The sequence below is a fragment of the Nyctereutes procyonoides genome, unplaced genomic scaffold, assembly GCF_905146905.1.
Source record: "Nyctereutes procyonoides isolate TBG_1078 unplaced genomic scaffold, NYPRO_anot_genome, whole genome shotgun sequence".
Taxonomy (NCBI): domain Eukaryota; kingdom Metazoa; phylum Chordata; class Mammalia; order Carnivora; family Canidae; genus Nyctereutes; species Nyctereutes procyonoides.
In genome coordinates this window covers 5,983,097-6,005,108 of record NW_026575120.1, presented here as the reverse complement: position 1 = coordinate 6,005,108, position 22,012 = coordinate 5,983,097, and the positions used below count along the sequence as shown (strand labels likewise).

The following is a 22,012-nucleotide window of genomic DNA, read 5'->3' as shown; positions in this document are numbered from 1 at the left end:
AGATTAATTAATTAAAAAAATTTAAGATGGGACACCTGGGTGGCTCTGTCTTTAGGTGACTGACTTATGATTTCAGCTCAGAACATGATTTCATAAGATTAAGCCCCATGATGTGCTCCATGCTGAGTACAAAGCCTGCTGTAGAGTCCCTCCCTCTACCCTCCCCACTTGCGTGTACACTCTAAAATAAATAAGTCTTTAAAAATTTTTTTAAGATAAAGCAAGTATCTGAAAGCAAGACTTCAAATGAAAGATTAAGTATTTTCTTGAGGATCAAATGTTGATAATTTTGTTTGTAATATCTGAAATGAAACCATAAAGCTTAATAATGCAACCTCAACTTCAATATACTAAGAGCTTTTTAAATAATAATAAATTCCTTGAAGAAATGCCAACCTTTAGTTATTACTATTCTCATTTACTCTTGACTACTCCTTATTTTTGTATTGACTCCATTAAACTAAATTCTGAAGAGTCACAAATTGAACTAGTAGTAGTTTAAAGTAGTTAAAAGTAATAGTTTAAAGTAGTTAAAAGTAGTAGTTTAAAGGGTGATAATAATATTATATTTTTGTAGCAATTTTAACCTCTTCAAGAAGCTTTCACACTTGCCTTCTCAACTTATAATCACAAGTCTGTGAACTCGTAAGGCCAGTCCTGTTACCATCAAGCTCAGATCTCAAAGTACTTTTTCCTAGAGACTAATACTGTCTCCCTAAACAAAACATGCCATCAGTTGTTAAAACTTAAGGACAACCTCAAAGCCTAAAGGCAGCAATCATTAATACCAGGTAGATACAGAGAAAAAGACAAAGAACATTTTTTGTGACAGAGATTCAAATATTAAGAAAAGTAAAGGTTTCATTTCCTAAGAACAAATCTTTCTTCACACTAGTGTATTAACTCAGTGACTTATAAAGGTTACTATTGTAAAAAAATAAAATTAAAGAACAGTAAAGAATGTTTGAACTTTAAAAGTTAGATGCTTTTTACTTACCAGATACATTGCAGAAGAAAAAATTCTACTTGATTGAATTTCAGATAAATGAAGTATTTTAAGTATCAATATCTTTATAACTTTCAAAGAAAATCTTTCAAAAATATGCTGCAACTTCCCTTACCAAATATTTAGCAATCGCTTAAGTAAATTACATAATAAGTTAACAGGTGATAAGGGGGGCATTGGTAAGCGCGAGCCACTAAAGGGATTTGAGCAAAGAAGGGAAATGATTTGACTTGTATTTTATAAGAATCACTCTAGGGGATCCCTGGGTGGCTCAACGGTTTAGCCTCTGCCTTTGGCCCAGGGCATGATCCTGGGGTCCCGGGATCAAGTCCCACATTGGGCTCCCTGAATAGAGCCTGCTTCCTCCTCTAACTGTGTCTCTGCCTCTCTGTGTGTCTCTCATGAATAAAATAAATAAAATCTTAAAAGATATATACATTTAAGGATCACTCTGGCCACTATGTTGAGAATTGGCTGTAGAAGACAAGAACAGATACTGGTCTGATGGTGAATGCAGTAAATCCAGACAAGAAATTACTGGGGTTCAGACTAGAGTCATAGCAGTGCAGTTAAGTGGCTGGGTTCTGGATGTATTCAGAAGGCAGAGCAAACAGGAGCTGCTGCTCACCAGGATACGTGTTGGGAGAGAAACAGGAGTCAAGGATGACTCCAAGGTTTCTGAACTGAGTAATTAGAAAGACAGAGCTGCCATCACTCAGAAGGCTGAACATTTAACAGGTTGAGGGTAAATTTCATTTGGGACATGTTAAGAGGTCTATTTAAATATCCAAGTAGAAATGATAAATAAGCAGCCTGGATTTGGGATGGAGGTCCAGGTTGGAAATATAGATTTGGAAGTCATTAGCAAACAGTTTCTAAAAGCTATGGAAGTAGATGAGATTAAGGGAGAGGATCTATATAGAGAAGAGGACCTAGGATTAAATCCTGGAGCATCCAATACTAGGAATTACGAAGAAGAAGGAACCAGCAAAGGAAACTAGAAAGGGGAACCCAATGAGGTCGAAGACAAATCAAGAGAATGAGGTGTACTGATAGTAACTTGCAGAAGATATTTCAAGGACAGAGTAGTCTAGACCAGGATTAGGTAAAGGTGATACAAATGAGTAATTTTAGTGGAGTCCTGGGACTGAAGACAGTGTGAGTTTAAGACAGAATGGGAGGAAACAGAGATTTGTTTTTTTTAAAAAAAAAAACAAAAAATCTTCTAACCATGTATCGTTTATTATAACATAATATATATACATATACACATAAGTTATGAAGCAAATTAAATCATGACCCACCCCAAACCCTTTACTTGAATATTACCTATCTCTATATTGTGTTCAAATTACCTGTGGTCCTTTCATATCCCATCTCTTTTTTTTTTAATAAATTAATTTTTATTGGTGTTCAATTTACCAACATACAGAATAACACCCAGTGCTCATCCCGTCAAGTGTCCCCCTCAGTGCCCGTCACCCATTCACCCCCACCCCCTGCCCTCCTCCCCTTCCACCACCCCTAGTTCATTTCCCAGAGTTAGGAGTCTTTATGTTCTGTCTCCCTTTCTGATATTTCCCACACATTTCTTCTCCCTTCCCTTATATTCCCTTTCACTATTATTCATATTCCCCAAATGAATGAGAACATACATGGAAACAGAGATTTGTAACCTTTTTCAAAGAGCTAAGAAATAGAGTAGCTGGCAGAGAAGTGGGATAGGGTGAAGGTTTATAATAATGTGAAAAATAGCATGTCTGTATGTGATGAGAACAATACAGTAGAAAGTAATAAATCATTAATGTCTAAACAAAAGAGAAGAATTGTGGGCAGCTCAGGTGGCTCAGAGGTTTAGTGCCTGCTTTCAGCCCAGGGTGCGATCCTAGAGACCCGGGATAGAGTCCCATGTCGGGCTCCTTGCATGGAGCCTGCTTCTCCCTCTGCCTGTGCCTCTGCCTCTCTGTCTCTCTGTGTCGCATGAATAAATAAATAAAATTAAAAAAAAAAAAGAGAGAGAGAAGAATTGCTAGAGCAATGTCCTTAAGAAAGAGAAAGTGGAATCTAGTGAAAGTGGAGCCTAGTGAATTAGATAAACTTATTACCTTCATAGCTGTCAACTTTCCTTTTAATTTACTGACTTTAATCTTCTTTGGACAAGGAATTTATTTAAAATAGTCTAATTATAACTAAAAGATGCTCTGAACAACACTAAGAAAAAAAAAACTATGCATTTTAATACACAAGCCTTTTTGGAGCACCTGGGTGGCTCAGTCGGTTAAGTGTCTGCCTTCAGCTCAGGTCATGATCTCACAGTCCTGGAACTGAGCCCTCATTTGGCTCCCTGCTCTGTGAGGAGCCTGCTTCTCCCTCTGCCTCTGCCTCTTGTGAATAAATAAATAAAATCTTAAAAAAAACACACACACACACACACACAAGCCTTTTTATACATGCTCCTAACACGTTGGTGGCAACTGAGGCAACTGTTGGTGGCACAGAAGTAATTTCTGGATAGATGAGATGTTGATATACCTTGCTCAGATTTTACAAGGCAAACAGTAGTGTTTAGAGAACTCCTGCTGACTTCCTGAACTAATAACACAGTGACCACAAATATCTAAAGCACATGTATTATATGGCTTGAAACCAAGGTTAGGAGTGTCATTTCCCCCCTAAACTTTTTACTAGAAAGATGGTCAGTTCTAAATTGATTTCCATAATTTGCCATTTTTAGAGATCACAGCATACAGCAGTCTATAGCAGTGGTTCTCAAACCTGACTGCATGTCAAATGAGAAGCTTTAAAAACACGGTGATGTCAGGGGTTCCACCACAGAACAACTAAATCAGAATCTCTGGGATAAGGGCCAGGCATCTTTTTTTTTTTTTTTTCTCACTCCCTAGGAGATTCTGATGTCCAGCCAGATAAGTGTTCCAAGCAAACAGGAAAAAAAAAAAAAAAAAAAAAAAAACAACTATAATTTTAGCTACTGGAAAAGAAGAGAAATAACCTGAAATTACTTCATTATAGCTTTCCTATTAATCAGGTTGATACAACATACAGAAGAGCAATGAGCCCATTTTTGAATTCTCGTTCTAGCTTTAAACCGGCAAATGAGATCCCTGCTGAGAGCCTCAGAATAGTTGCTGCTAAGCATAAAACTGAAATATAATAATTTACTTACTATTTCTAAGGTATGGGTATTCAGTAAAACCACAGGAAATTCAATTATTTCATGTATAAACTCAGGTGGGTTACCCTCTTCACAAGTGGCTTCGAAATCAATGATACAAATGTAGTCGTAGTAACTGTCAACACAACTGCCTTCTTTCAACATGAGCTTCTGCTTCTTGTAATAGTTTTTCAGTCTTTTCTTTAGCACATCCTTTACTCCTCTAAGGAAAGAAGAAGAAAATTAACTCCTAGGTGAATTTTGCAATTAAGAATCTGAACTCTTTACATGCTGGAACTTGGATGAACATGAGAAATCACAGCATAATTTAGCAGATATCAGCTTAAGCGTAAAGAAAGATTTAAAGCTAAAATAGCAAAGAATTAATATCAAGTGTAACACAGCATCAATATTTTCCTTCAGAAGTAACTTTTTGTTTTTGAAGTACTTAAGAACATTTCTCCTATACTGGGATTTCAAACCGTTAAGCCTTGTTAGCATACATCACCTCCACTGCCATACTGCTTTATATACCAAGATGACATTTATGTACTATAAAAACTGAAATTAATGTTCTACATTAATTATTAACTATTAATAGTTAATTAACTATTCTACAGACCAAACACAAATTTCAGAGTAAGACAATTCAGGTAAATGGAACATTTATGCTGTCTCTTCCCTTTCTTTTGGTTTCTATAGGTCAGATAACTAAAATATCTCTATGAATATGAAAACATTAAGAGCCTAGCATATAAAGTTGAAAGTCTATTAGCTACTTACCTAAGAAAATTCATTTAGAAGATACCCTAGTGTAAACTACATCCAAAAGAACACTGTCATACTTAGTAGGTTCTCAATGGGGAAGTAGGTTTCTTAATTTACCATGGGTAGAATTTAATTCAGGAGATAGAAGTATTTTCAAAATATATATTAAACAAATGTTGGTTGGAAAAAGGGTTGTTCTAAGTAGATAATGATAGCTGGCAATTGCACTCACGTTTTCAAACATATGTGCTTCTAAAGATTAAAAATCACAAGTGCTCAGATTTCCTTCAGTGTTAAACTTGAGTCCTATTAATGGTTTACAAACACAAAATGCCAGTAAAAATAAAAGGACTTAAATTGTAATTAGTGTGCACTAGACAACTCAGGCATTTTGGTCACATCACTGATAACTATTAAAAAAAATTTAACCTTTTATTTTCCTTTCTAAACTACCAATGTAAAGGAATCCTATTCATAAGAAATTAACCAGTTGTTTTAACCAAAAAGTTGTAATGTTTATTTGCGGGCAGCCCCGGTGGCTCAGTGGTTTAGAGCCACCTTCAGCCCAGAGCATGATCCTGGAGACCTAGGATGGAGTCGCACGTCAGTCTTCCTGCATGGAGCCTGCTTCTCCCTCTGCCTATGTCTCTGCTTCTCTCTGTGTCTCTCATGAATAAATAAATAAAATCTTTAATAATAATATGTTTACTTGCTTGAAATTTTCTAAATTACCAAAATCTAGGACAGAAATCCCTTAACTCCCTTCATACTATTGTGAGCGACTTCTGTGTCATGGGACAGCTCTTGATTACTTTGTCTTAATTTCTCTCTTTCTTGGAGAAGCTATGGTTACTTAAAGGGGTGCCTGCAAACCTCGTGGCAACACAAAAATAACCAAGCGCTCCAGAGAGAAACTTGTCATCTTTAACATTTCCTTTGCTAATATACATGTAAATAATCCCCACTTTTGCCAGTTCTAACTCAGAAAAAGATTCAGAATCTGGTTCTTCTGAATTGTCTCTGGTATGGAGCCCATGAGCTCCATTTGCCGACTCTGGCAAATACCTCCAATGCACAACCCTCCTCTTCATTCTTTACCCTACTTGAGAACTACTCATTAATGCCAATTTCCTGCTAAAAAACCTGCAGTGACTCCCTTGTACTTATAAGTTACAAAGACTTCAACATACAGTTCCTTCACAACTTGGCTACAACCTATCATTTCTGTATCATCTTCAGATGGTCCCACTCCCCCATAGTACAACTAACACTGCATATAAAACACTGTATGAGCTGCTGCCTAATATGTGATATGCTTTCTTGTTTTGTAACTTTGCTTGTACAGCAGCTGATGAAAAAGCAAGATTACTTAGCAGAAAGCATACCTATAGAAATTAGAAAAGTTCTGAGTTCTTTCTGCCTGAATTGGCCCTTTATCCCTTTTCTGTTTGGCCTATCCATTGTCACTCCTGATTTCCTAAGACAGACTCTATTCTTTATTTGCATGCTGTGCCTGGCCATACTTCCCAACACAGCACTGGTCACACTGTATTGTGATTGTGTGCCTTCCCAAAAGACTGTCTACTTTCCAAAGTGGGGAATATACATATCTATTTTACTTTTATAACTTTAGTCCCTAGTCTGCTGCTTAGAAATCAGTAAGTGCTTGTTGAATAAATGTACATACAATTAGATCTCTAACTGCCATGCAAGTCACAAGTAAGCAACTGATCTTCACTCCTAGGAAAGACAAAAATTTTGCTCAGAAAATCCTCACAGGCTCTATCTTCGTAATAGAGTCAGAGGGGGGCAGCCCAGGTGGCTCAGCAGTTTAGCGCTGCCTTCAGCCCAGGGTGTGATCCTGGAGACCCGGGATCGAGTCCCACGTCGGGCTCCCTGCATGGAGTCTGCTTCTTCTCGCTTGCTCGCTCTGTGTCTCTCATGAATAAATAAATAAAATCTTAAAAAAAAAAAAAAAGAGTCGAAGGGAAATGAGGTAAAATTTTTCTTCACAAGTTATCTTGCAGACAATCTAGAAGGGAAAAAAGTCCACATATGTTCTTTTGAAAAGCAGAGAAGTTCTATTTCAAAGCAAAGGAAGAATATTGCTGAAAGGAGAAAAACGATATAGGGAGACCCAAAAGTAGTAATAGATTTCATCTACTGTAGGCAGTCAACTTTTTTCTTGATGCCTAGCAATTCAATTGTCTACCATAAATATTCATGCTTTGGGACACCTGGGTGGCTCAGTGGTTGAGCACCTGCCTTTGGCTCAGGGCATGATCCTGGAGTCCCTGAATCGAGTCCCACATCAGGTTCCCTGTGTGGAGCCTGCTTCTCTCTGTGTCTGTGTCTCTGCCTCTCTCTCTCTCTCTCTCTCTCTCATGAATAAATAAATAAAATCTTAAAAAAATATATGTATACCTTTCTGGATTCCAAAGGTCATTCTTGCCCATGCCCCAAGTTGAAATAAAGTATTTGTTTTGCAAAAAATTACTAAAAACTTAGGATGTATATATCTCATTGAAGATACACACATACACAAAGTTGGCTAAGCTACATTGTTTTCTCATTCAATATACAGTTACACATAATACAGACTATCATTCTGCATACTTTTAGAAACTAACATGGAAAAAAATATTTCCCTGTAGGTGATTTTTTTAAAAAATTACTTGGTTTCAAAGAAACCCACTTTATAAAAATAACACAAATGAACAAAATAAAAATATATATATATATCCAATCTTATTAATAAGGTATAACTGACCATCAACCAAATGAGCAACTAAAAATATTCAAAACATATGTAGCATAAGATAGCTACTCCTATACATTGTTGGTAGATTGTCAAAATATTCAGACTTCAACTCAGCAATCTTAGTCTGTCATCTAAGAGACTGTCAGAAATAATCAGAGTTATATATAAATATTCACTTACAAGAATGTAAATTATAGCTCTATCCGAATGGTTGATAATAGTTACCTCTTTACAGCAGGATTACAGGCAATGGTCAATTTTTTTAAAAGTTATTTTTGATTACCTGGTTTCAAGCTTGAATTCTGAAAGTTTAGCTCTGAGTTCTTCTTTACTCATTCTATTAATGCATCCATTCGTAATAGCAATCTCTTTGTAAACTGGGTCACTGAAATCACTTGCACTGGAGGTAGTGAACTTAGATCCTTTTGTTTCTTGACCATCAAATCTACATCGTTGCTTTTTCTAAAAAAAAAAAAAAAAAAAAAAAGATACAGCTTAAAATTAATACAAACATCTTAAAGATTCAAACTCCTGAGGCCCATTCATGCTACATGTTCAATGAAAAGTGCATAGAAAGAAGAAAGACGTTTCCAATATAATGTACCCTGCTGCTCTGAGTCATGAGATTTCTTAAAGGAAATGAAGCTAAGTAAAAATAGCACTGGTGTTGGGAGCACATCAAAACAGAGCCCCAGCTGACCATTTACTAGCAGCATGACCTTAGATAATTACTTATTAGCCTCTGATCTTCAGTTTCCTTAACTATAAAATAAAGAATAATAACTGTTCCAAGTGGCATTTGGTATTTGATAATGGTAAATAATATTTAAGCAAGGTTATTGTAGGGGTGCCTGGGTGGCTCAGTTGGTTAAGCATCTGACTTCAGCTCAGGTCATGATCTCAGGGTACTTCGAAAGAGCCCCTCACCCTGCTTCCTGCTCAATGGGAGGGAGTGGGTAGGTGTCTGCTTGTCCTTGTCCTTGTCCCTCTCCCTCTGCCCTCCCTAACCCCCACTCATGCTCTGCCTCAAATACATAAAATCTTTTTAAAAAACAAAGTTATTAGAAGGATTAAATGAGATTACGTATATCAGGCTCTAGACACCATACCCACTGTGCCTATTAAAGGAAATTTTATTACTATCATAGACTGGGGAACAGAACTTTTCACAAATGACATTCTAAAATTTACAAACAAACCAATTTTTAAGTGAACTTTTACAACATTATGCGTGTCTAAGTCCATGACTTCCTTAGAATTTTTTCTTAGATTTTATTTATGGAGAGAGGGGGGAGTGGGGAGGGAGAGAGGGAAAGAGAGAGTGTGTGTGTAAGGGTGGGGTAGGGGAAGAAGGAGAGAGAATCTCAAGTAAAGTCCTCATGAGCACAGAGAATGATGCGGGGCTTGTTCCCAGGACCCTGAGAGATTATGACCTGAGCCAAAAATCAAGAGTTGGACACTTAACTGACTGAGCCACGTAGGCGTCCCCTGAGAATTTTTTAACCTGATTTCATTTCACTAAGTTAACAGAAATTGCCCAATATAAAGACAAAATGGACTAGATAGAAATCTAGTTCAAAACTTCCTAGAACTCAAAGCAAAGGAGGAAATGTATTTGGTTTTAAAACACACAATTTCTAAAACTCATATGTATACAATTATTCAGAAGAACTACAATTACTATATCATAAATCTTTCCTCTTTCCTTAAATCAAAATCCGTGTTAAGGAAAAAAATGACTCAATTGGTAGTCCAGAATTATTAATTTGCTAATATTAAAGTTCCATTTGTAAGTTAATTATTTTCCATATGCAATGTCACAAATATTAGATATGTTCCAGAATTTTCTTTTTTTTTTTTTAATTTTATTTATTTATGATAGTCACACAGATAGAGAGAAGCAGAGACACAGGCAGAGGGAGAAGCAGGCTCCATGCACCGGGAGCCCGACGTGGGATTCAATCCTGGGTCTCCAGGATCACGCCCTGGGCCAAAGTCAGGCGCTAAACCGCTGCGCCACCCAGGGATCCCTGTTCCAGAATTTTCAAAAAGACTGGAACTTCCCATTAATCCATATTAAAATTTGTTAACCTAGTCATAATTTTTCACATTGTCCCCATGTGAACTTTAATGACAGATTAAGAAGGGATAACCAGGGACAGGCCAAAGACCCTGACTTAGCACTAATCCTAATGGTTCAGGAACTATTTCTTTTCTCAAAGCTCTCAATTATTATTTTTAAAGACTTTATTTATTTATTCATGAGAGACACAAAGAGAGAGAAAGAGAGAGAGAGAGAGAGGCAGAGACACAGGCAGAGGCAGAAGCAGGCTCCATGCAGGAAGCCCGATGTGGGACGCGATCCCGGGCCTCCAGGATCACGCCCTGGGCCAAAGGCAAGTGCTAAATCACTGAGACACCCAAGGATCCCCATCAAAGCTCTCAATTTAATACAACGCATGCTTATTAGAAATGTAACACTAGGTATCATACTAGAGCACTCAAGAATTACTCCTGTCTCCTCAGAGGAAAAGATCAGCAATCCCACTGTGTGAACTGTCCATAAACTGAAGAGTAACTATATTGAAGCTCCTTGTTGACAAATGTTTTAAAAACTTTATTACACTGATCCTTGACTAAAGCTAAGAAAATAACTAGCTTTCAGTAAGACATTAAATTTATACCTAGCTACTTTATCACTAGAACTTACTCAGGATAATTTCTCTTTTGTCTTTAAATTGAACTTCATCTTCAGTCAGGTTAAAATTTAGGTCAACAATGAATAACAGTTTTTCTACCAAAACAGATGGCTCAGTCAATTAAGTAAATTTACTCTTTGGCTAAGTCCTCTCTCTCTGATTCACTTGCTTAGTTCTTATCTAAAACTGTAGCTATAAAAATTACCCACAAATAACACTAACGCCTATTTTAAATCTGCTATGAATCCTGATTTCTGTAAAGGAAGATCTGCTTCCTCTCTCAGTTCCAACTCAAGCTCTTTCAGGGAAACTCCGGGCAGTCAAGGTCCGATTTTCTTTGATCAGCCTCTTCTCCCAAATTTAAGGTCTACACCAATGGTTTCCGAATTGGAATCAATCCACTAAGGAAAAGAAGGAAAATATTAGAAACCCCACAGTACTATTAATCTACTAAAATGCTGACTAGCTGACTAATAATACATAGATTGACAATGGCACCTTCCACATGTCTATGTCCACCTGTCACACCTCACAAAAGGTACCGGACATACAATGAGGAAAGGGTAGACAGATTCCATAGTATGAAAATTCACAGTATTGTGACATTCTGCAATCTTCCTGTGTTCATGTAAATGACTATAGGATTTTTGTTATCCTAAATAAGAAGATATTGGAAATGACCATAAAAATCTTTTACATCAAAAAGAGGCTTTACTATCTTGCCTTAAGTACTTAGAAATGGTTTTGGTCTTCAAGTTGAGTTACGTATTTTCATTTACAAGACAGGTATTACAAAACTGCTGTCTTTTCAGTAATGAGAAAGAGAATAATAGCTTGAAATTTAGGTTTCTTTTAACAAACACAACTTGTCATTTCAACCTGAAAGAAAATATGTTTCAACAATAAGATAAAAAGGTAAATACTTATCAAAAGAAATGTTTCTCTGTAGCAAGAACATTTTAAAAATAGTTATTTTGGAAATGTCTTCATTATTTTATTGACAAAAATTGCATTACTTACAAAATAAACAACCCCTGCAACTACATATGAAAAAAAAAGGCCTGAGAAGTGTAATTTAGCTTGATTAAAATTCTCCCAAAAGAATAGTTCTGATGAAATTGGAACCTACTTGCTGAAAAATAAAAATGCAACACCTATTAGTTTATAAAAACAACTGACTTTAGGGACAATGAAAATGTACTTAGCTGAGTTCCAACAAAATACTCTGCTTGACTGAGAATGAAAAAGAAAACTGTATCACCATTTATTAATAGTATCCAACAGTAAGTTTTTAACAAATTCACTAAAACCAATTTGGAACATAGACTTAAGTCTTAAGTCCCTAGATCTCAAAATTTGAAGACTTTCAAATATAATGAAGTATACTCAACTATTTTTAAACCAACTTACATGATGATGTTATTGACAGTATCTCAGACTGAAGAAAAAAGGTGAGTTAAAAAGTGGTTCTTCAGCAAGAAGGGGCATGGAAGATTTCTTGGAAAGCAGCATCTTTAAGAGAATGCAATAACTACGCAAAGATCCAAAAGAAGAGCATGCATGGCAAAGGGAGCATACAAAGACCCTTAATAAGAAAGACTATCCACATTAAAACAAACAAACAAACAAACAAACAAAAAACAACAAAACAAAAAAACCACAAGAGCAGAGAAGTGAAGCCAGGGGCTCTGATAGCAAAAGGAAAGCAATCGTGTGATATGAAGTCAGCAATGGAAGCATGATCCAGGTTCTGCAGGGCAGCAGAAAGAAGAAACACAGACTTAATGTTATTAAGAGATTATTCTACGGGCAGCCCTGGGTGGCTCAGCGGTTTAGCGCCGCCTTGGGCCCAGGGCGAGAACCTGGAGACCCCGGATTGTGTCCCGCATCGGGGTCCCTGCAGGGAGCCTGCTTCTCCCTCTGCCTGTGTCTCTGCCTCTGTGTGTGTGTGTCTGTCATGAATAAATAAATAAAATCTTAAAAAAAATCATTCTACCTGCTATGTGGAGACCTCACTGTGGATGCAAGACCAAGAGTAGCGAAGCCTCCCGCAAGTACCCATTATTAAGTTGCTCAGCACGTTCCTGAAATGCAATGAAGGTTGCATTTAGCCTTCGGTTTTTTACAATCGGCCTCGCTGGTCAACAATGATTTCTGTCAAACAGGATGAATAAGTGAGTTTTAAGGCCGTCTTTACACTTTTGCTCGGTAACCAGGATCTACCACGGAGCTGTCAAAATCACCACCGAGAGGAAGTCACGGGATAGGTCCACATGAAAAAGTAGCAAATGGGCAAAAAGTTCCAACCCATGGGCGCGACCACCTTCTGTTAGGGCTGAGAGGTAATGGGCTTCCTTCGGGTCCTAGGAGCGCAGGGCGCGACCTTTAAAACGTACGCAGCCGATTACCTCTAAGGGCTTGGCCGCAGGACCGCGGCAACAGCGTGCACAGAAGATCTGGGGCAGAATTCCCACCAGAACGTATAAAAGCACAGTTCACACGCTTCTCGTCTTGACTCTACTTCCTCAGGACCAGCGGGCAACCCGGGCGAGAGGCGCCCCAGTGACAACCAAGGCGTCGGAGCCGGGGCCGGGGGCCGGGGGCCGGGGGCCGGGGGCCGGGGGCAGGGGGCGGCCGGGGCTGAGGGCGGCCGGGCGCGCGCACGCTGCGGTCTCCGAGGAGCACCCCAGAGGACCGGGGCGCGGGCGGGCGTGCGGGCGCCTGGAAGCGCCGGGCACCCACGGCGGGGCGCGGGCGGCCGACTCACCTCGGGATTCGGGTGCTGCGGCTCCTCCCCACACTCCGGCCGGGGCGACTCCAGCCGCGCGGGAGCCACGGCCTCGCCGCCAGGCTGTCTGCTCCGCTCCTGCTCCATGCCGGCTGTCCCGTTCAGAAGAGAGCTGCGGGCGCCCCACACTTCCTCTCACTCTCACTCGGCCAAGCCCGAAAGCCTCGCCTTTCTCCGTTGAAAAATTACCGGGCTCGCGTTCCCGCGGCGGCGGCCACACAAACTCGAGGGGACACCTCCCACTTCCGGGAGCGTGTGGCGTCCACACGCCGCGCAGGCGCAGTGCGCGGGTGCGCGCGGCACGCTGGCGCCTCAGCCGCCGGGAGGGGAGGGGAGGGGGGGGAGGGGAGGGGAGGGGAGGGGAGGGGAGGGGAGGGGGGGGGGGGGGCGGAGGCCCGCGCGGGAGAATCCGGGCTGACGTGGCGCGGCGCGGCGGGCGTGCGGCCGTCCTGTCGCCTTCACGCAGGAGTCTAGTCCCTGGGAGCTCCCGCCGCGGTGCCCCGGCTCGTCGCCGTATTACCAGGGAAGTGGCGCGAGGCGTGCGGTGGCTGGAGAGGGGAACTCGGACCGCGGCGGGCGGGGCACATCCGTAAGACCGTTGGCATTTTCCAGGAGGAGGTTGAGACACGTCCGCTCCTGGGCAAGAGCAGGTTTTTTTACTAAGAACTCACCAGAATAGATGAAACCGCTGTTTTCAGACACTGAGCGAGGGGCGGTTCTGAGAAGCTGCCTGAGGGAAAAGGAGGAACTCCGAGGCCCGCGGGTGTCGCCGACAAGACCGAGGTCTCACAGAGTTGAGAGGACCGCGATCGGCCTTTAGGGGGCCTGGGGGGCCGAGCTGTTGGAATCGGTGAAGCGGACTTGGTGGGGGAAGAGCTAAGGGGTCGCGCGGGGGTACTCTTGCGCCTGTGACTGGATACGTCGGTGGATAAAGGTCCTGTGAGATTCCGCAAGGCGCAGAAAGAGCGATTGGGAGGAGCGGGAAGCCGGGGCGGCCCGGTGGCTCAGCTCAGGGCGTGACCCCGGGGTCCCGGGTCGAGTCCCGCATTGTTCCCCGCTTGGGGCCTGCCTCTCCCCCTGCCTTGTCTCTGCCTCTCTCTGTGTGTCTCTCATAAATGAAAAAATACAATCTTAAAAATAAAAAAATAAAAAGGAACAGTAAGCCAGACAATTCTCAGAGCCTCACACACGAGGAGGCCCCACAGCCAGAGGGGAGGAAGGGCTGAAGACGTGGAATATGCTGTAGAGACACCAGAAGTGTCCTGCGGAAGTTGTGAGGTAAACCAGGCCGAGACTCGGGGCGGGGGGGGGGGGGGGTGGTCTAGAGTAAAAGCTACTGTAGACCCTTCAAAACCTTAAAACCCTGAGAGGATCAAACTGCTCCCAGTGACTCACGTGACTGCCTACCAGAGCAAAGGCTACAACAAAACTCTAGAGTCACCATTAAGTTGAAAATATCAGGCATCCACTAGTTAAAAATGAATAGACCTGCCACGTAGGTATAGGAAAGTACATGAAAAACTCTCAGGCGATAGAAACATATCCAGGAATGACACAACACAAATGGTGGTTTTAGCAGGCAAAGACTTTAAACATCTATTATAAATGCACTCAATATGCTCAGTGATTTAAACGAGGAAATGATGGGAGAGGAGTGAGATTTAAAAAAAAAAAGAAAGCGAATAGAATTTCTGGAAATAAAAAATATCTGAGATGTTTTAAGTTTGATTTAAAAAAAAAAAAATCTCTAAAGGGGATGGATAGCACGTTTAGCACCGTAGGAAAAAAGAAGTAATGGGGCACCGGGGTGGCTCAGTGGTTGAGCATCTGCCTTGGCTCAGGTCCTGGTCCTGAAATCCTGAGATCAGTCTTGATAGAGAGTTCCACATCGGGCTCCCTGCATGGAGCCTGCTAGTCCCTCTGCCTATGTCTCTGCCTCTCTCTGTCTCTCATGAATAAATAAATAAAATCGTAAAAAAAAAAAAAAAAAAAGGAAGTAATGAATTTGAAGAGCAAGCACCAGAAGCAATCCAAAATGACACAATACAGCTTCTGTGGCCTATGGACTATTTTTACTTTATTTATTTTATTTTTTTTTTTTTAGTGATAGTCACAGAGAGAGAGAGAGAGGCAGAGACACAGGCAGAGGGAGAAGCAGGCTCCACGCACCGGGAGCCCGACGTGGGATTCGATCCCGGGTCTCCAGGATCGCGCCCTGGGCCAAAGGCAGGCGCCAAACCGCTGCGGTTTGCGGTAAACCGCTGCGCCACCCAGGGATCCCCTGACCTATGGACTATTACGTAAAGAAGCTGTTTATGTACGTTTGGAAGAGGACTTCAAAAGCCTCCATTGTGGCCTCAAACTTTCTAATTAAGTACTTCCCAGCTTATGGCAACTCAAGCGGGGAAACCCTGAGGGCAAAGTGTTCCCTGATGGAAACCAAAACTACCCTCTCAAGTAATAGGGACAGCCTTGAGCCAGCAAGACCCCACCCATGATTGACCCCAAGACAATGATTGACTTGACCTTCACTGCCCGCCTATATATACTCACAGACCTTTGTCCTGCATTTTCCTTACATAAACCTAGAAGTATTTTAAGCACTTTGGAGACCTCTTTGAGATACTAGTCCACTGTCTTCTCAGTGTTGGCCTCACTGAAATTTCCTTCTTGTTTGACCACACTAGTTCCTCTGCCTTTGGCTTTTGTCAGCAGTGAGTGGCCTAACCTGGTCTGTTTGGGAACCCTGCCTACCCCCAGCCAGGTGCTGATAAATATAAAGAAACTACGTCAGGCCACATCATAATCACACTGGTGAACACAGTGATAAAGAGAAAAATCTTGGGGTGCCCGAGTGGCTCATTTGGTTAAGCATCTGCCTTCGGCTCAGGTCACAATCCCTGGGTTGGAGTCCTGCATTGGGCTCCTTGATCCGCAAGGGGTCTGCTTCTCCCTCTCCCCCATATGGGCTCGCTCTCTCTCTCTCTCCCCCTCAAATAAGTAAATAAATCTTAAAAAAAAAAAAAAATCTTAAAAGCAGCTAGAAAAAAAAAAGGCACAGATCACATAAGAATTTTCATAGACTTCTCATTAGAAGCTCTGCAAGCCAAAAGAAACGATAACTTTAAAGTGCAAAAACAAAACCATCAGCTTGGAATTCTATACTCAGCAGCAGGGTCAAAAAAAAAAGGCTTTTTCAAACAAGCCCAGGAAAGCCACATCCTGAAGCACAGTCATCCCAACTGATTTGAAGACCTGTGAGGAAGAAAAATAAATGCTTATTGTTAAGCCACTGGGGTGTTTTGCTATTCAGTATTATAATAAAAATAGTTTAAAAGTACAGGATCATTTCAAGTTACATGGCCTTGGGTGAAGACATATAATTCCCTAACAGAGAAAAAAAACACATTTGGAAATCTGCCACAGGTATTTTACTTCTGATACCACCTGCTTCCTCCTTAGTGGACGACTATGTTTTCCCTCATAACTACAGGTTTACCTTTGTGTTTATAAGCTAAGATTTATAGACTCAAAAATTATAAAAATATCTAAGATACAAGAGAACCAATACTTTCTTTTTGGTCAGATTTATTCATTTTTTCTTTAAATTATGACTTTGAGTCCTGACACACAACTGCAGAGAACTTGATGAAATACTAATTTCATCTCTCTCTCACCTAAAAGATGCTGTTTCTCTCTCAAAGGAGAAGAAAATGACCCAGTGGACACTGTCAGGAGGCCATATTACATGAACAACAAGCACTAGTTACGAACTGTTCCAGTTGAGCTTTTTGATATATGTGTCAACTGTTAAGTAAAGATTCATTATCAAGGAGTGATAATTTATCTACATTGCAATGAGGTGCTTGTACCTTAGTACAGATGCCTGTATCGATGGGAATAAGATACAACAACCATTCATTCATTCAACAACTATTTATTGAGCACCTGTTATGTGTCAGGAATGAGCATTGAATAAAATAACAAAAATTCTTTGCCCTAGTGGAATTTACGTCCAAAAACTGGAATTAGACAATAAAAGAAATGAGTACAATATTTACATTATGGAGAAAAATTAGGGAGGTAAGGGGAATGGTGAAGTGGTCATGGGGGCCTCAGGAGGTGGTTGCAATTTTAAATAGAGTGGTTATGGGAGGTCTCTCTGATAATGTACTATTTGAGCAAAGACCTGAAGGAGGTGAGAAGTGAAGGAGTGAACTGTGAAGATATTGGGTAAAAGAATTTCAGGCTGAACAAGTAACAAGTAAAATGGACCTGAGCTGAGAACATGCCTGGAATGTTCAAGAAATACCAGTGTCCCATATTTTCCTTTCATTATTTGATATCTGCATGTTGGAAACACAAATGTTTTTCAATGTTGACTTTGCTTTTACTTTCCACATAACACTGAGGGAGAAATGTCAATGATCCTAGTGTCTTCTGCCTAAGAAAATATCCCTAGTTGGACAGCTAAAGAAGAAAGCCTCCCTGAATGTTTCAGATATATGACACAAGCCTAAAAGAGAGGTTTTAGAATTGGTTATTCTCTTATTAACCCCAGTTAAAAAAAAAAAAAGTACCTGTCTTTCATTTAGCTACAGTGTCCCTGGATTAAGCACTGTCAGTAATAGATCCACATAGGGGTATTGTTAGATACTGGAGTTTGTAAATTGTTATAGGCTAAATTGAATATGTAACCTTTGCAGAACTGAATTTGTGTGTAAGTCATTTGCCCATTGTTACCTGATATCACAAGTTGTATTTCTTGTTCTATATTTAGGTTTGTATTTGACGGCCCATCTCTGTTCCATTGGTCTGTGGTGTCTGTTCTTATACCTTTCCCATGCTGTTTTTATTGCTTGGCTCTGCTATGTGTCTTAATATCTTCAAAAAAAAAAAAAAAAGTTCCTCCTCTTTTTGTTCTTTTTCAAGACTGTCTCAGCTATTTACAGATTTTTGGTCTTTTGCATACATTGTGAGACAAGTTTATTGCTTCTCAAAAACCCAACAAAAATTTCTTATTAAAATTGAATTCAGACACTTGTGTGGCTCAGTGGTTGAGTGTCTGCCTTTCAGGTCATGCCATTCAGGTCATGATCCCTGGGTCCTGGAATCAAGTCCTGCACTGGGCTCCTCACAGGAAGCCTTCTTCCTCTGCCTATGTCTCTGCCTCTCTCTGTATCTCTCAAGAATAAATTAACAAAATCTTTAAAAGTAAATAAATTAAAAAATTGAATTCACTAGATTAATTTGGGGTAAACTGACATATTAAGTCATCCTATCCAAAAATATAACTATTCAGATAATTTTATATGTCTTTAGAATTTTATGATTTTGTCCATAAAAGTCATATTCTTGGTTAAATTAATTCCTAGATATACTATGATTTTTGTTGCTATTATTAATGGTATACTATTTTTAGCTTAAGTTGGTTATTTATGGTGGAAAAAATACTACTGATTTTTTTTAAAGATTTTATTTATTTATTAATGACAGACACAGGGAGAAAGAGACAGAGACACAGGCAGGGGGAGAAGCAGGCTCCACAGTGAGCCTGATGTGGGACTTGATCCTGGGACTCCAGGATCACGCCCTGAGCTAAAGGCAGATGCTCAACCACTGAGCTACCCAGGCATCCCAATGCTACTGATTTTTATAATTCCTAAACTTTCTTGTGTATTTTAATCTTTTTAAATATTCTGTTGGTTTTGGATGACTATTTCTGCAAATAATGTTTTAGCTTTGCTTTTCCTACACTTGGACCACTTTTATCTCTTTCTTTCTTATGCATTGGCCAGGAGGCTTGATAATTTGTCAACAATAAGGGTACAGGTGCTGGTCTCATAGGAATTGCATGTAAATTTTCTCTATTTAGCATAATGTTTTCTGCAGGTTCCAAGGTCTTTACCTTCAATATTTTAAATGTAATACTTCATTGTCTTCTTGCATGTAATATTGCCTTGAAAATCTGATATCAATATAATTCTCGTTTTTAAATGATCTGTTCTTTCTCTCTAGAAGCTACACGTATTTTGCTTTTGTCAACCGATGTTCTTAAATCTCATCATAATGCGGGTACTTGGGTACTCAGTCACTTAAGCTTCCAACTCTTGATTTCGGCTCAGGTTGTGAAACGGAACCTCACATTAGGCTCAGCACTGGGTGTAGACACTCTTTGAGAGTTTCACCTTTAATTTGTTAAGAAGAAATATCTTTGAGAGATCAACCCCTCAGTTCATAATCCATCAGCTCTGGGATTTGGGGTACAAGGGAAGGGTGAAGAAGTCAATGTCTGAAGTGAGCTGGACAGCTTATTTTAGTTTTCATCTATTCCTCTCCCCTGCCAGGTGCCCAAATGCTTCTACCCTAATATAAGACATGGGCAGGCTTACAATGGTGCTGCTGGTGACCTCCAGGCCTTCCATGGCTGCTCCCAGTTGCCTGCTATTCCAGGCTGAGCCCAACACCCCACCACCACCCAACAAATAAACACATGTTCATCCCACACCATTTCAAAACTACCTTCAGATTCCCAAGGAGTTTCTCTGTTTGTTGTAGGTGTGGTTGTTCATTTCTCAAATCCATGCATTTTTCTTAACTCTAGATTATTTTTTTAGGGTTCATGGGAAAGGAAGGAAGCTAATGAGTTATGAAGCAACTTCATTAAGTATATGGTATATTAGTTTCCTAGGTCCACCATAGCAAAGTATCCCAGACTGGGTGGCTTATACAACAGTAATTTAACTTCTTATAATTCTGAAGCCTAAGAAGTCCAAGATCAAGGTGTGTGCAAGGTTGGTTTCTTCTGAGGCCTCTTGCCTTGGCTTGTAGATGCTGTCTTCTCCCTATATTTTCACATGGTCTTTCCTCTGTAACTGTCTATGTCCACATTACTTCTTCTTGTAAGCCCACCAAATATATTGGGTTAGGGCCTACTTTAGTGACCTTCTTTTAACTTAATTACCTCTTTAAAGACCCCTGTCTTCTAATACAGTTACATTTTGAAATACAGCAGTTAGGACTTCAGTGTATGAATTTTGGGAGCACACAATTCACCCCATAATATAGGCATTTAATTTCTATTTTTGAGATGTAATTTCACATTTGATTTAGCTCACTTCTAATGCTTTGACCTTCTTTCTCACCACCTAAGGTTCTATGGTCCATTATCATGATGAAATCTCTTTGCAGCATCTTAAATTTATTTCCCTAACAAAACTCCCATGATGATAAATCTGTCTACCTTCTGCGTACTTGCTCTGAGTTTTGAAAGATGCCTTAGAGATCACACAACAGTAGGTCAGTGTTATGATAAATTAAGGGTCACCATGTCATCTGAGTGTTAATACTCCCTGGCAAACCCTAGCATGTTTCTCACCTCATCTTGCCTTTGCTCTTCACAACTCATACAGGAAACCTCTGCTCTCACCTCCAACTTCCAATCTACTTCTTGCTTATGCTCACCTCCTGCTTCACAAAGAAGGTAGAAACCTTCTGCAGAAATTTTAGCTTTCCACCTCCAAATCTTCACCTACCCAATTTTGATATTTTGTTCATCAGAGATTTTTTGCATCAATTTTTGTTACACTAAAATAATATTTATCTTAATTACTGAGTTTTTGGAGCTTCCCTCAATTTTGTGAGTGTCTTATTTGCTTCACCCTAGTTCTAGCCCTGATCCATCCCTCCATTCTGCTCTTCTTCAATATCTGAGTGAATACCACTACATGTTCTCTGAATTTTCTTCCTCTCCTACTTGCTCAGGAAGCTTGAATTTTGTATTAACCATTCTTTCTTATGTATTTTCCATCTTTTCCTCGCAAGTAGACCTTTCCTTTCTGTATTTAGATGGGCTCAACTCAAAATTTTCCAACTTAAAAAGGCAAACCAAACCAAACACTTTCCTCAACCTCAGAAGCCTTACAGCTACTGCCCTTTCACTCTCTCCTTCCCCCTTTAGAGTTAACCTCTCGAAAGAAGTGTCTCTCTTTACACACCATCCACTCACTATATAATCTTCCAGAGTTTGGATTCCACCCTTATAGTTCAGGACCTTTACTTCTCCATTAGGGCCATCAGTTATCTCCCTGTGGTTAAATTAAATCCAGTAGGCTCTTTTCTGAACTAATCCTACACGAGCTTTCAACAGCATCCAACACTGTTGGCTGTTATTTATTTGCTGAAACACTTTCTTACCTTGTCTCCATGACAACACACTTGCCTGGCTCCCTTCCTTTCTCTGTCCATTCCTTCTCAATCTCCCTAGTCAGTTCCCCCTCTTGTATTCCATTGATTAAAGCAAGAATTTTGTCAGGGCTGGATCTTAGACCTTCTTCTTTTCTCTTATATTCCTCTATCAGTATAAACTCTCGCTCTAAGTGTTTTTATCCGTTCCTCTAGCTTTGTTTACTTTCCACTTGCCAATAATTCCCCAACTTATGTTTTTTTTTTTTTTTAGTTTTTTTTATTTATTTATTTATGATAGTCACAGAGGGAGAGAGAGAGAGAGGCGCAGAGGCATAGGCAGAGGGAGAAGCAGGCTCCATGCACCGGGAGCCCGATGTGGGATTCGATCCTGGGTCTCCAGGATCGCGCCCTGGGCCAAAGGCAGGCGCCAAACCGCTGCGCCACCCAGGGATCCCCCAACTTATGTTTCTACCTGAGATCTTATTTCTGAGTACCAGATTCACATAACTAATTACCTACTCACAAACACCTCAGACTCAACATTTCCAAAAGTGAACTCATCATCTTCCAACCAAAAACTACCACTCCTCTGTCATTTCTTTTCTCAGTAAATGGTTCTACAAGTCCCACA

At 40.2% G+C, this 22,012-nt stretch overlaps 1 protein-coding gene across 2 annotated transcripts in view; it reads right to left on the bottom strand.

Moving 5' to 3' along the window:
* ERI1 (exoribonuclease 1) overlaps positions 1 to 13,418 on the bottom strand; it is a 38,926-nt gene extending 25,508 nt beyond the window's left edge. For both annotated transcript variants that reach the window (XM_055334725.1, XM_055334726.1), the window contains exons 1-3: positions 13,174 to 13,418; positions 7,991 to 8,169; positions 4,191 to 4,401 (exon numbers count right to left, since the gene is read on the bottom strand). In XM_055334725.1, the coding sequence (XP_055190700.1) occupies positions 4,191 to 4,401; positions 7,991 to 8,169; positions 13,174 to 13,281 (498 nt within the window). In that variant the 5' untranslated portion in view covers positions 13,282 to 13,418. The remainder of the gene's footprint in view (positions 1 to 4,190; positions 4,402 to 7,990; positions 8,170 to 13,173) is intronic.
* Positions 13,419 to 22,012: the final 8,594 nt, after the last annotated feature.